A 14463-nucleotide genomic window follows, 5' to 3' on the forward strand; every position below is an offset into this window, starting at 1 on the left:
CCTTCAAAGGAGAAGATGATGCAGTCCAACATAGCCATAACTAACGTAAATTTAATGGCCAAAATAGAGTTATTTGTAAGGCAAAGTGCCCATCACCTTTATAATTTTTTTTTTTTTGCATGGATGAAATATTCTTAAAATTTCGTAACAAGATGAATGAACGTGTAACGATGTATTGCTTTCTTTTAATGTGTTGTGCATGTTATGATCTTCTTGGTTTTATTTTTCTTGTTCGAACATTAAACTAAATTTATTCAAATGTTGAATTGAACCATTTTATAATTTTTTCTAACAATATTTTATTCAAATTATGATTGACATTTTTTTGAATAACAAATACATATAGTTGACTAGGATTTGATGAATATTCAATTATTGATCAAATTTTTATTGTATATGATCCCAAAAAAAAAAAAAAAAAATCAGCTTGCTTTATTTATTGTCATCGATCGTCATATATTCGTCCAAGTTTTGTTAGAGTTTTTTCGCTCACGAGGGATTGTGCTGGTTGATTTCTTCATTCATCAATGACAAAAACATGTACGGGTAATATTCTCTTTGGAGTTTCTTTTCTAGGTCATTTTGGTGGATAAATTATTCAGTGCGGACCCCGGATGGTGTCCGGAGATCAATTAGAACGGGTCACTTTATTTTTTTGCTCGGTACTGGGTGATGTGGCGCATTCCTCTAAATATTTCATAAAGAGAAATAAAATTTTTTGGGAAGAAATTGTATTAGAATATCTTAATATAAATTATACTATCTGATTTATCTAAAAATCAATATAAGATAAATATATATATATAATGCAAATTTCAAAATAAATGGAATGTTTATTTGTATAAATTATATCGGATTTTCTGTCGCATTTTTTCTTAGAATCGAACCGACTCGAGATTCTCCCCATTTGGGCTTAACTCGAACCGATTCCCGCCACCGGCGACCCTAGCCACCTTGGACGGTGGCCGGAAGCGTGCTAGCCTTCGCGGAAAGAGCATATATTATGCCGTGCGGTCTTTCCACGCGTCGCTCTCCTGTGCACAACTCGGGCGGGAAAGAGAAGGCTGGAGTGACACTAGGGCGAGCCATGCAATGTTTATCATCTTCTTCTCATTTTCCGACTGCTTCACGATATTTTTGATTTTTTAAGGTAAACTAGTCTCCGTTTCTTCGCGGCTTGCTTTGATTCTTCCGTCCTCGCTGGTTTTTCATTAATTTAGGTTGTCTGGTTTTTCTTGCTCTCTCTGTCTTCTATTTTATTTTCTGGATTATCTTTGTGATATTCGTTAGTTGCTATAGTCGAGCCCAAAAGCACGTTCTTCTGGCTGGGTAATGTTTTCTTCGCTTCAAGGAATTTTGAGAATCCTTTTTGGCAATCATATGGCAGGCTCAGGGACTGTTTGGCTGCAAGTAGGATTTAACCCCAGTTGTAAATCCCTTAATTTTAGATTTAATAAATATTGAGAGGATTCAAACTATTAAATCTTGGTAAATACTGTTCGATTGTTTCTTTTAAGATGTGAAATTTATGATAGAAGAAATACTTTAAAGCCATCTGGGGAATGGTGGGGTTTAACAAATTCTTGATTTAAAAATGGGATTTATCAAAGAATTAAAAATATTTACTTGGAAGTGTATTTTTCTATCTATCTACCAATTTCTGTAAGTAGTAGAAAATCGATTTGTTTGGCTTTTTATCCTGGGCAATACTGTAAAACTAAATTTGAGCATATGCTGAGCGTCAGTACAAAGTTGGGATTTCTAGTGTTTGCGTTACGGAATTCTGCTAGAAATCTGGAATTGATTTAAGCATGCTGATACTTTTTGTGCGAAGGCTGTTTGGTTTTGTGTTATTTAGATGGTTATGTTATCTGTGAAACTTGGTATTATTTGTTAATACCGTGTGTTTAATTCAATGTGATATGTTGAATGTTGTGTGCTATGTTCCCTGTTCAGATAGCTTGGTATATTATTTTGGTTCACTGTGGGTAGCATATATTATTTAATGGCATCACTAAACTAAAGAACTAATTCCTATTTACAGTTAATATGCAATTTATGCTGGGAGAAGGAAAGAGCATTTTGGAAGGTGCTCAAAATTTCTAATATTAATTAACTTATTATTTTTTAGGAGAAAGAAGAAAGAAGAAAAAAGAAAGAAGAAAGAAGAAAGAAGAAGAGAATTCATAGAAAAATAGGAGGCACTCGGAAACTCTAAACTCAAATTCATGGTCATATATTCTCATTAGTATATGTCTATATTTCTATTGATACATGATAGAGCCTTTTGAAAATAGAAAAACAAATATTTTGTTGTCATGATTAGCCTATATCAATTACTTGTGACGACTTTATGAATCCCTCTTCTCCATTCATTTATATTTTATGCAACAGGAGACCTTAATTCCCTGTTTTCAGCAAAATCTTATTTCATTCCTTGTGTAGAAAAATAAAGTTTCTTTCCAGGTTAACCATCAAGGAACTGGAAAAATAATATTTTATTTTGTTTTGAACCTCTTTCTTGTAAATGTAGGTACATGATTGATCTATTGTGACTATTGTCCTTGATCTCAGACAAGAAATAGGGTTGTTCATAATGAGAACTATACAACAAGGCTGCTTTTCGGAGCTGAGAACAGGGAGTTGCAATGAAAGAGCTGACATGGTCACAAAATTATATTCTAGATGTTCACATGGATCTCGAAACCTTATGAAACATCATAAGCATAGGGTTTACTTCAACAAGAGAGTTAACAACTCCTTTTTAGCAACTGATCATGCAAAGTTGTCACGGTCATCTCTAACTGAATGTAGAAAGTATTTTATTCCTGTTCTTTGTAACCAGCATGGTACAGAATACAATTTAGATGATAGTACACCTCTGACGAATGGATATCCTTCAGTGAGCAGTCAGAAGGATAGGCGGTAAGTTTTTTTCCCCTCTTCTTCTACTTTGCGTTTCTGCAAGTTTGCCTGACAAGTCAAGAATGATTGTTCTTTTGTGCTTATTAGCTGACGACTGTTTTTAACTGGGTAATATCTCAAACTTATTGACAACCAAAATAAACATTAAAATAATTAACAGGGATTCTTTAGGCTTTACTTGGTGATGGTATAAAGCTAGAACTTCCATAGTACACCCAACAATCAATTTAAAACTTAAAAGTTGGTCAAACAACCTTAAGTTAGCCACAAATTAGGTTAACTTTTATTTGATGTGTGCACAAAATTGTTAATCTACTTTTTGAGAAGAGGGAAACAAGAAATAATTCTTTCACATCCCGCATGTTTCAAATTGTCTCTTCCTCTAGATTGATGGTTCTTTTGGAGTAGCTGCAACTTCTTAGAAAGTTGATTATAAAGTTATTGTTGGAAAAGTAATTTTTTTTAAAGCTACTATAGGCATTGTAATTTCTTTTGAAAAAGCTAGATAGCTTTCTTGTAGCCGCAACACTCAAGTGAATTCTATTATCTAAAGAAACTTCTCACTACAAAAAGTTTTGAAAAGCGGCAAAAAAGTAGAAGCGAAGGATGTTTGACAATAGTCTGAAAAGCAAAGCTATGAGAAAGCTGTCCTAAACTGACCTCGAGTGAGTTTCACTTAGTTTATTTTATTGGAAGGCTTATGCATCTCACTCCCCTAAGTGAGTTTCACATAGTTCATTCTATTGGAAGAGCTTATACATCTATCACCCTAGGCATCCTCGCAATTTTTTCATCGCTTGCAGACAGCCCTTTGCTGGCGCTCCCCCATATTCATTTTGTCCTCGGTGAACTTGTGCGTGGTAGCATATGCCTTACTTCCGCTCATTTGTTGTGATCAAACTTGGTTAGTGTGCTCTTTACTCAATTGGTCCTCTCGATTACACTCTCATCAGATTCCAACAAGCTTTGTCTCCCCAGTTTTGCGTCCATTATCCCCCGCTTGCTGTTGCTTTGACTTGTAGGTTGCTCTCTTGTGGTTTGCCTAGGTACTAGTGCCGTTTCTGTAGGGCGTTGTGCATATGCTATTCCCGACCTTGGCGACAAGTTTGGTGCCCTTGTGATTTTAATTTGGCTCATCATTTATCAATTTTTACCTATTGGCGTCCAGTGTTGTGCCTCCTCACTTCCTCTGGATTTGAACTCCTTGGTAGCCGTTCCATCCATTCCATCAATGGCTCCTTGGGTACTGACTCTCTGGGGTACCCTTTGGCTACTTGTGGTCCTTGGGTACTGACTCTCTATGGTAACCTATGCGTCATTTTCACATTTTGTAATTGTGGAAAGCCATTTTGATTCATACAGGATGTGATACCAAAAGTGCTTACGTATATGAGTGTTAATTGCGGTTTTTAACTGTTTCCTTACGCAGTAAATAACTATCTGCATAAATCTTACAATTAATTACGATTTGTGATTTTGTGATTAAAATTATCAAGAAATGATAAATTATGATTTGCTTTATGTGTTATATTCTAAATGTTTGTTAAAAACTCTTTTTTCATTGGCTAGCTAGTGATGTCAATGCCACTTCTTTTTCGAAAGGAGGACAATGCATTAAGAGATAATAACTGAAACTTGTTTGTAAATATTTCTTTCTAATGAACTTGGTTGAACTATTTCATGATGTAATTTGCTTTTCGTGACATAAGCTTCCCTTGATGCAGAAAGCTTGTCGGAGTTCTGACTGATGGACTGCATCACACAAGTGCTAGAAATGAGCTCACTAAGCTTGCCTTACCTGCAATTGTTGGACAAGCTCTTGATCCAGTTGCACAACTTCTGGAGACGGCCTTTATTGGTAGATTAGGTATTTTTTTTGTCATATTATATCATGCTTTGATTCATCGTTTGTCTTTGTGGAAACTTTATTTGAAAATGCACCTTATTCTTAAATAAATGTTTAAATTCTATAATATCAGTCAAGTATATTTGATGTTGATGTTGGCGGTGGTTGCGGATGGTATTTTATTGAGGATTAAGCAAATGGAAGTGAGTAGTACATGTCAAGGGCTTCTTATATGCTTAGAGAGAATTGGCTCGATTTTGAGAGGATTAAGAGGTTTAGGATGAGATTGGAGATAGGTTAAGATGATATGATGAGCATCACAAAGCTCACATTGGTTGGTTCGGAAACCAAGCCTTGGTGGTTTTGATAGGAAATACTCCAATAGAAAGTTAATTCTCTTAGTTGAATTTGAATTTCAGCAAACCCCAAATAGTAAAAAAAGTCAAGTTTTAGGTGGAAACTCACAAAGAACATTTTAATTAATGATAGGAAGAAGAAAACAAGCAAGATAAAATGGTTCTTCAATTTAAGAGGAAGATCCGACTCTCCCAAACCCTAGCCTCCCACTAGAGTCTCTCTTTCTCCTTAGGAAAACAAAACTCAACAAAATATTTGATACCCCTCAACCCTAGCAAACAATCCTACCCAAACATACAAAAAATTCTCCCAGGTTCCAAAACAATCCCTCAATTTAAAATTACCCTCCTAATCTCTTATTAATTCCTCATTAATTTGGTTGCTGGACCCACCCCCAAAGGGGACAGCATTGACTGGGGAAGAACCTATATTCCGCCGTTAGTAGACCAAGATCGGTTCAGGCTGGACTGGTCCAAGGACCTCTCTCAATACTCCCCTCCCAAAAATCCACCTTGTCTTCAAGGTGAAAAGACGGAAACTAGCGCTTCACTCTCTCATATGGCTTTCATGTGGTGTCATGGTCAGGTAGGTTCTTCCACTTTATCAACACTTCTTTGAATTCACGCTTTCCCTGTCGCACCCCTTTCAGCTCCAATAGTTCTAGCATTACCTCCAGATATTCTGTCAGTGTCCCAGGTAATTCTGAACTAGCCGCATGGTTCCTAAAATCTTTCCTCAATTGTGATACGTGGAACACTGGGTGTATAGTAGCGGGCGAGGGTAACCTTAATCAATAAGCCACTACTCCAATCCTCTCTACTATCTCATAAGGGCCGAAGTATCTTGGGGGTTGGGGCCAACATTTCATTCCTCCTGTGAGCTACCGTCCTTTGTCTGTAGGGGCATAGATTCAAGTATACCCTGTCTCCTACCTCAAACTAGATGTCCTTTCTACGCTCATCCGCCTGCTTCTTTAGAATTTGCTTAGCCCTTAATAAGTGCATTTTTAACTCATTTATCACCCCATCCCTTTCCTCAAAATACTACTCTACTGGGGTAACTGGTGTGCTCCTTTGCCCAAAGTGTACCAAGTGAGATGGTTCTCTTCCATACAAAACTTTAAAAGAGATCATTTGGGGGTGAATGATAAGAAGTGTTGTACTAATATTCTGCACTTTCCAGCTACATAGCCCACGACCTAGGTGTTTCAGAAGCAAAACATCATAGGTATGTCTCCAAGCTTATGTTCACCATTTGTGTCTGCTCGTTTGTTTGGGGTGATAGGTGATGCTCCTCTGCAACACTGTTCCCTGCAATCTGAACAACTCCCTCCAAAAATGATTGAGGAACACCTTATCTCTATCGAACACTATAGACTCCGGTCCCATACCACCTCTCTGATGAATGCTTCCGCTACTGTCACTACCGTGCAAGGGTCGTAGGTGAATAAAATGAGCATACTTGCTCAATCTGTCAACCACCACCAATATCACTATAAACCCCTCAGATCAGGGTAACATATTGATAAAGTTCATGGTGACCACCTCCTCCCACACCCTGTTTGGTAGAGCTAGGGGTTGATGTAACCCCCTAGGAACCATGACCATGTGCTTGTTTCGCTAGTATACCTCACATCTACCCACCATATCTTCCACATCCTTGACATCCCCTTCTAATACAACTCAGCTGCCAATCTCCTGTATGTATTTTGAACACCAAAATGACCCCTCACTGTGCTCCCATGAAACTCCTGTAGCAGCTATGGGATATAGATGGAGGTCCGAGGCATTACAAACGTCCCCTATTATAGTAGTCTCTCCCCCTCTTGAGAATAACCAGGGTGACTATTCCCATCCTTAAGTAGATATCTCTAATCCGTCCTAGCTCCTCATCCTGCACACTCTTCTCTTTAATAGCCCCCCAATCTAGCATCAATGATATCGATATAATTAGCTTTTGTAGCTCCCCCATTCATCTGGATAAGACACTAGCAACCTTGTTCTCCATTTCGGGCCTATAATGAATCTCAAAGTCATAGCCTAACAACTTTGACAACCACCTATGATGATCCTCGGTCACCATCCTCTACTCTAACATGTACTTTAAGCTCCTTTGATTCGTGCTGATAATGAAATGTCGGCTCAACAAGTAAGGTCGTCACTTATGAATAGCTAACATAATTAACATCAACTCCCTCTCATAGACTGACTTCAACCTAGCTCTGGTTGTCAAAACCTGGTGAAGTAAGTGATGGGCCTGTGATTTTGCATGAGCATTGCCCTTAATCCATACTCTGATGCATCGGTCTCTACCACAAAAATCTATCTGAAAATCGGTAGGGACAAGACTAATACTATGGTCATGACCTTCTTAAATCTCTCAAAGGTCTAGGTAGCTGCCTCTCCCTACAAGAAGCTATCTTTCTTCAGCTGCTCTGTTAATGGCCAGGCTATGGTGCTATATCCCCTCACAAATCTCTTGTAGTATTCAATAAATCCTAGGAAGCCCCTTAACTCTCTTAGATTCCTAGGTTGAGGCTATTTCTGCATTGCCTCAATCTTGGCCTAATCTGCAGCCACTCCCTCCTGAGATACCACATGCCCCAAGTACTCTACAGTTCTTCAGATTAACCCTTTATTGATGTTCATGTAATACTTCTAGGACCACCCTCAAGTGCTCCAAATGCTCCTCCACCGACCTGGTGGACACTAATATCTTCTTCTCTCATTTAGATCCATCTTTGAGAACAACATTGCTCCACACAACTCATCTAGTACTGGAATGGGAAACTTGTCTAGCACAATCTCCTTATTTAGGGCTTAATAGTCCACGTAGAATCTCCAGTTCCCATCCTTCTTCATGACCAGTAATACTGGGCTAGAAAAAAGACTCACATTTGATCGGATGATCTCTCTCTCCAACATATCTCGGATCAACTTTTCAATTCATCCTTCTGAATCTCAGGCTAGCAGTATGGCCTGATAATAATTGGTGACACACTCTCTCTCAAGGTGATGGCATGCTCTTGCTCCCTTGATGGTGGCAATCCTTGAGGTGGCTGAAAAATCTCACTAAACTGATGTTAAGCAGCTGCAGTGAAGGAGGAATGTCTTTCTCTTTCTCCAATGTGACCCCCCTCCAAGCTCTGCAACTCCACAATAAATCTACCTCCCACCTCCTGTAAGGTCCTCATAATGGTTTTGAGTGACACCATGGCTTTGGATAACCCTGCATCACCTCTGATCATCATTCTCCTTCCCTCCACTACTGGCTCCATTGTCAATGCTCCCCAAATAACCTTGGTATCCCCCAAGGTTTGTAACCACTTCATCCCAATGATAACATCAATGCTTCCCAACTCCAATGGAAGGAAGTCCTCCCTCACCTGAATCTCCTGTATGGTTTGAATCACTCCTTTATATGTCTCCATCTTCCCAATGCCCATCATTACCCCATAACTCAATGTGTCCACTAACTTCATCCCCAATTGGTCAACAACCTGGTTGGAGTGAAATTATTGGTAGCCCCATTATCTATCAACGCCACCACATCTCTATTTGGATATTTCTCTTTTCATTTTTAAGGTGTGATTGAGAGTGAATCCCATCATTGAATTTAAGGAAACCTCTGCTATGTCAAGATACAGCTCTTCTTCCTTATCTACCACTGCCTCGCTCCCAGCTCCCAGCTCCCTCAGCTTCCACGTCATGACAGTTGGTGAGAACCTGAAGAGTTCAATCCTTATACCTGTGTCCTGGTGTGTACCTCTTATTACATTTGAAACACAATCCCTTCGCCCTCTTCTCTTGCAGTTCCTTCTCAATGAGCATCTTGAAATTTTCACCGAATCCCCCTCCTACAGGCTTCTCCTTTGAAGCCTCACGAAGGCTTCTCGGTGCTGGCCCCTTGGGAGCTAAGGAAGTTGTGGTCATTCTGTACGAGTCTCTTAACCTGCTGCCTCTAGCACCCCTCTCCAGGTACTTCTGGTCCCCCACTAATTGCGCTAGCTCCATAGCCTCTCTTAAGTCACAAGGCCTCATGACTCTATCCGCCGCCTGGATCTCTAGTCTGAGCTCTTTCATGAAGTCTCCCTCTAGCACAATCTTAGAAAGCCGATCCAGTCGGTTAGCAAGGTACTCAAACCTTTCATGATACTCTATCATTGAGCCTTCCGGTGTCAGGGTGAAAAATTGCTCATAAAAGCCCTCTCTTTTGTTGGTTCGGAAGTGTTCAACAAGTAGTCCTTGAACTCCCTCCAGCTCCGTATGGGTAATGTCATGTCTCTCCACTAGTACCAAGCAAGGTTTAAAATTGCGTAACTACGCCTCGAGGCGGTTTTCGTCCGTGAGGCGAGGCGTAAGTTTCGGGAATGAGGAGGGCCGAACGGGTGTGGGGGAAATGAAATGTTCATTTTAAGTGGGTGGGGCCTCTTGGCTGAGGCGTACGCCTCTCTCTAAATTGCGCAATTACACAACAGAGGCGCGCCTCAGCTACTGTGAGGCGTACGCCTCAACAACTCCATGAATTGCGTTCGCCTCAGGGCGTTTTTGAACAAGATTGGGCAGAGGCGCGCCTCTCATTGCGCAATTTTAAACAGAGGTACCAAGCCAAAGCCTTCCCCTTCAAGCCAGTTGCTGTCAGCCTCTCCTCCGTCAATCATTGACGGTGAAATACCTCTCCACATTGTAGATCCATCCATGTGCATCCTCTCCTTCAAAGATAAGTATCTTCAGTTTCGTTACCCTCGGATCACCTCCATTCCCCCTGATTTCTCCATATCCACCCATTCCTCGAGAGGGCGATCTCCCCCAACTGTCCCTATCCCCTCTTCTGTGCTCGTACCCAAACCCTTTTTAAAAATTTCTTCTTCTTCTTTCAAAATTTGCACCCATTTGCTCATAATTAGCCAATCTTCTTGCAAAATCAACACCCCTTCGCTCATACCCACTACCTGTCTCCTCCCTAGAAATAGGTTCTAGAGGAGGCATCCTATATTCTCCCTCCAGAATCTCCACCTCATGATTTTCCCCTCTCATAATCGAATTCGGGTTTCCACAACTTAATCGTCGGTGGCTCCCCTCGCCTTCGATGATGTTGTCTTGGGTTGAGCCTCAAGCAACTTCTTCAACAATTTCTTTCACGACAACAAACTTCTCATCCATCTTTTCATGGACAGCTGGAAACTGATTTTTAAATTCAAAAATATTCTCCACAAAATCTGATTTTAATTGTTCCATCTCTGCTTCCAATACTTCCATTTTCCTCTTGGCCATAGGTATTACCAATTGATGGTGTTCTGATACCAATTTGATATGAAATACTCCAATAGAAATTCAGTTCTCTTAGCTGAATCTGAACTTCAGCAAACCCCAAACAGTAAAAAAGACAAGTTTAGGTGGAAACTCACAGAGAACATTTTAATTAATGGTAGAAAGAAGAAAACAAGCAAGATATAATGGATCTTTGATTTGAGAGAAAGATCAGGCTCTCCCAAACCCTAGCTGTCCACTAGAGTCCCTCTTTCTCCTGGAAAACAAAAGTCAGCAAAATATTCGATACCCCTCAACCCTGGAAAACAATGCTACTCAAACATGCAAAAAATCTTCCCAATTCCAAAACAGTCCCTCAATTTGAAATTTCTCTCATAATCTCTCATTAATTTAGCTCGAAAGCAAGGATGACACAAATTTATGGCCTAAGCAATACGTTTTTTTTCCCATTAAATTCATCAACTACTTTTAATACAGGAGATTATCTTTGAAATTTAAAATGCAAAATGAAATTGAAATACATTCATTTCAATCTTGAATGAGGATTTGTATAACTTATAAATTTCAATCTGAATTTTATAACAGTCAATCACATGAATTAAACTTTAAATGATTTGTAACCTTTATATTTTGAATTCTTAAAGCCTCCTAACTGAATGCTTGAATTGTAACATGCATCATCTTGAATTTAGCAGTTCTTCTTGAATGCTTATGAAACCTCCATTTTGATAATATGCTTGTAATAATCTTGTAATTCCCAATTTGAATTTGAATTAGAATTTTAATTACTGCTTGCATTGATGATGAAGAGGTGGGGGGCTGGTCACATGAATGAGGAGAGATTATAACTGACTTCAGTCATAATACAATTAGCTTTATATCATTGAACTACTTCAAGCTACCAATTAGCTCCTTACTATTATCTAACTTTTAACAACTAACCCAACTATTTCTTGAAAAAAATTACAATAATAATTTTAATGAAATTATATCAAGATGAGCATGAAATAAACTCCATTTTCTGTGCTTTTCTTGTATCATTATTTTTTTTCAAGACCGTTGTTAATTGCATTTGAGCTTTTAAGATATATATTTTAACATCTGCTCTTAAAATAATCTGCTGCTCGGCTTTATGTCCTTGCAAGCATTTTTTTTTAATGTCCTAGCAAGCATTTTAAACAAGATAAAAATTCAAATTAGGTCTTAGAAATTATAGAAGAAGGGGTAGACCAATGCCAACTTGAATAGAAGTTATGAAAAGATTTGTACAAAATTAGTTTGCTACTTCATGTAGCATTCAACTGGAATAAATCGAGAATGACGATTCATAAAGCTAAAGCTAAATAATAAAGCTAATAATGATGATAGATATTTTACTCTTAGCTCTTCTATAGTACCCCATATAAATAAATTATATATATATATATACACACACACACATCATTTTTTTTAAAAATCACTCACATTTTCCTGAAGGAATGCTCTCCAATATAACTTTGTAATGTGTTTTAGTTTTATTGAATCATTGACCCTCCTTGCTTTTGTTTGAAGGTCCTGTGGAGTTGGCCGCAGCTGGGGTATCAGTATCGATCTTTAACATCATATCAAAGCTCTTCAACGTTCCCCTGCTTAGTGTTACAACTTCATTTGTTGCTGAAGAACTTTCAAAAGATGCAGGTATGCTATTTATATCAGGCAACTAATGACTAACATGCTTCAGGAATTGAACTATGATTTGAATGCGGCTGATTATGGACCAATGCTTTTTTAGATAAAGCTTCTCAAAAAGGTTATTTGGCAAATAAAAAACCTTCTCAGAACATTGTAGAAAAGTTGGTACTTCCCTCTGTCTCAACGGCCTTGCTGCTAGCTTCTATAATTGGTGCGGTTGAAGCTTTAGCTTTGTTCATGGGTGCTGGAGCTTTCCTAAATATGATGGGCATATCTCGGGTAAGTTGGAACGATTACAGGACTTTCACTCTCTTTATTTCTCGAGATTATTTGTGTTCGAGATTCAATATCTGATTTTTTCCTTCTGTGTTTGCTTCTGGTAATTTTTTTTTTAATCAGAGCTCATTAGGACCTTCTTTCAACGTCATAATATTTTTCAATATTTTTATTGGTTTTGGAGCATCTTCTGTATGTGGAATGTCTTCCCAGAGGCAATTTTTAACGTGAAAAAAACATTTGTAATACTTAATTCATACTTAATTTATGGCCTTCGATCTTCAAGATGGATGGTTGATAAAAGTCATTCTGGACAGATTTCTCCTATGCGTAGCCCAGCTCAGCAGTTTCTTTCTCTAAGAGCCTTGGGGGCTCCTGCAGTTGTTGTTTCCCTGGCTATTCAAGGAGTCTTCCGTGGATTCAAGGATACGAAAACTCCTTTGGTTTGTGTAGGTAAGTTTAACTACGTATTGAAGTTGCTATTGCCTACACATCCTCTCTTCTATGTCATTTTATCCAATCTACGATTTAAGTAGCCTTTCCCCTCAAGTTGTTAATGTTTGATCACTAATGAGATTTTGTATTTATTTTAAATGCTTGATATTATGTTATCATTGCTTTTGAATTTGATCACAGTTTAGTAAAATGGTTTGTTATGTGGAAGAGCCATTCTTCTTGTTATTTTCGTTTATTTTGTTGAAACGTTTGGTATGTTAGTATCAAAACATAGGTTGAAATTATTAATCTATGACATACATCAAACTTGCGGATTTGGACTTTAAGAAAGTGATGAGGAATACCCGTCGCTTTTTCTTTGTAGCCTTGTTTTCTGGTGATCGTAACAATCAATAACTTATGCTTTTGTGGTCTTATAGCAACGAAGGATTTTCGTTCTTTGGCTCCTTTGCTTCTACTTGTGAAAGTTATAAACTTGCTTTCTCTAGAGAACCAATAGAGAATCAATATTGTGGGGGTTTGAATAAGAGAGAAAATATTACATTACAGTTACTCTAAAATTAGACAGAGAGAAAGTATCACATAAGAGAGTGAGATGGAGTTTTATAATTGTTCACTTGGATAAGGGTGTGAATAAATAATTTGAAAGAACAACCCAGCATGAACCGACAAAAAAAATTTAGGTTCAGGTTTACTCAGTTAATATTTGGGTAAGGTTTCTAGAGTAAATTGTAATTTAGGTCAGGTTGGACTGGCCTGAATAACTCGAAATTAAATTGAAATTTATCTGATTACTATTCTTGATTATTCATGAACACACTATAACTGTCATGAGCATCTGAATTACATTTATAAGTTCATTGGGTGGTATAGTCTCAAGGAATTTCCAAGTTGAACCCTTAAAAAAGGGCACTGATATTTCTGTTCAAAGACCATCCACCTGTTTGTTAGGTGTCATGCATGTGAAAACTTGAAGCAACATTGCTTCTCTAGGAATTTTTGTTGACATAATTTTCCTTCACTAGCTTTTGCTGTTTCACAACCAAGGGCATTTTTTTGTCTAACTATTGATCTACTTGCAGGATTTGGTAATCTTTCATCAATAATTTTTCTTCCATTGCTTGCCTATTCTTTTGGCCTTGGCATAACTGGAGCTGCTATTGCTACCGTTGCATCTCAGTATGCCACTTTCTTTATTTATATTTCTGTTTTGTTTTTAAGTTGCTCATACCCTGCATAAAACTTAAACGCTTGCAAGAATTCTTATACTGAAGTTCATTTCATGCAGGTTCTGTAGTATGTGGATATCTCAACTCTAATGCTAATATGCCTAACATTTTTCTTTGCTTGACAATTTCTAGTTCACATCTGAAAGAAGCATTGTACTTCATACTCTCTTCTTGAAAATACTTTTGCTTCCACATCATCATCATCCTCGTCATCAACAACGGCCATATTCTAAGCATGACTGGTCCACTTTGTGATTTTTATTTATTTATTTTGGCTACAAGTACAACTTGTTTAGTTAGTAATGCGTTGTTAAAGAAATAGTTGTTAGTTTCCTGGTTTGTATTCGTGATAATGATCTTGATTTCTTAGGGTTTTTGATAGGAAATACTTGAGTTCGCAAGTAACCCTAAAGTAATACTTGAGTCAGCTCTA

General features: G+C 38.0%; 1 protein-coding gene across 1 annotated transcript; it reads left to right on the forward strand.

The window, feature by feature from the left end:
- Positions 1–861: 861 nt before the first annotated feature.
- Positions 862–14056, forward strand: LOC110100146 (protein DETOXIFICATION 45, chloroplastic-like). Its single transcript, XM_028699664.1, has 7 exons — positions 862–1150; positions 2534–2925; positions 4650–4792; positions 11950–12075; positions 12170–12348; positions 12663–12798; positions 13884–14056. Exons 2-7 carry the CDS (start codon positions 2597–2599, stop codon positions 14039–14041), a joined length of 1071 nt encoding a protein of 356 aa, XP_028555497.1. The 5' UTR covers positions 862–1150; positions 2534–2596; the 3' UTR covers positions 14042–14056.
- Positions 14057–14463: the final 407 nt, after the last annotated feature.

The sequence above is a fragment of the Dendrobium catenatum genome, unplaced genomic scaffold (assembly GCF_001605985.2).
Source record: "Dendrobium catenatum unplaced genomic scaffold, ASM160598v2 fragScaff_scaffold_1358, whole genome shotgun sequence".
In the NCBI taxonomy this organism is placed as follows: domain Eukaryota; kingdom Viridiplantae; phylum Streptophyta; class Magnoliopsida; order Asparagales; family Orchidaceae; genus Dendrobium; species Dendrobium catenatum.

Excerpts from the sequence above, each read along its gene's own strand:
- LOC110100146 (XM_028699664.1), top strand. The coding sequence starts at position 2,597 with ATGAGAACTATACAACAAGGCTGCTTTTCGGAGCTGAGAACAGGGAGT. Across the intron at positions 2,926-4,649 it reads AGCAGTCAGAAGGATAGGCG|AAAGCTTGTCGGAGTTCTGA; the intron begins GTAAGTTTTTTT and ends CCCTTGATGCAG. Across the intron at positions 12,799-13,883 it reads AACTCCTTTGGTTTGTGTAG|GATTTGGTAATCTTTCATCA; the intron begins GTAAGTTTAACT and ends ATCTACTTGCAG.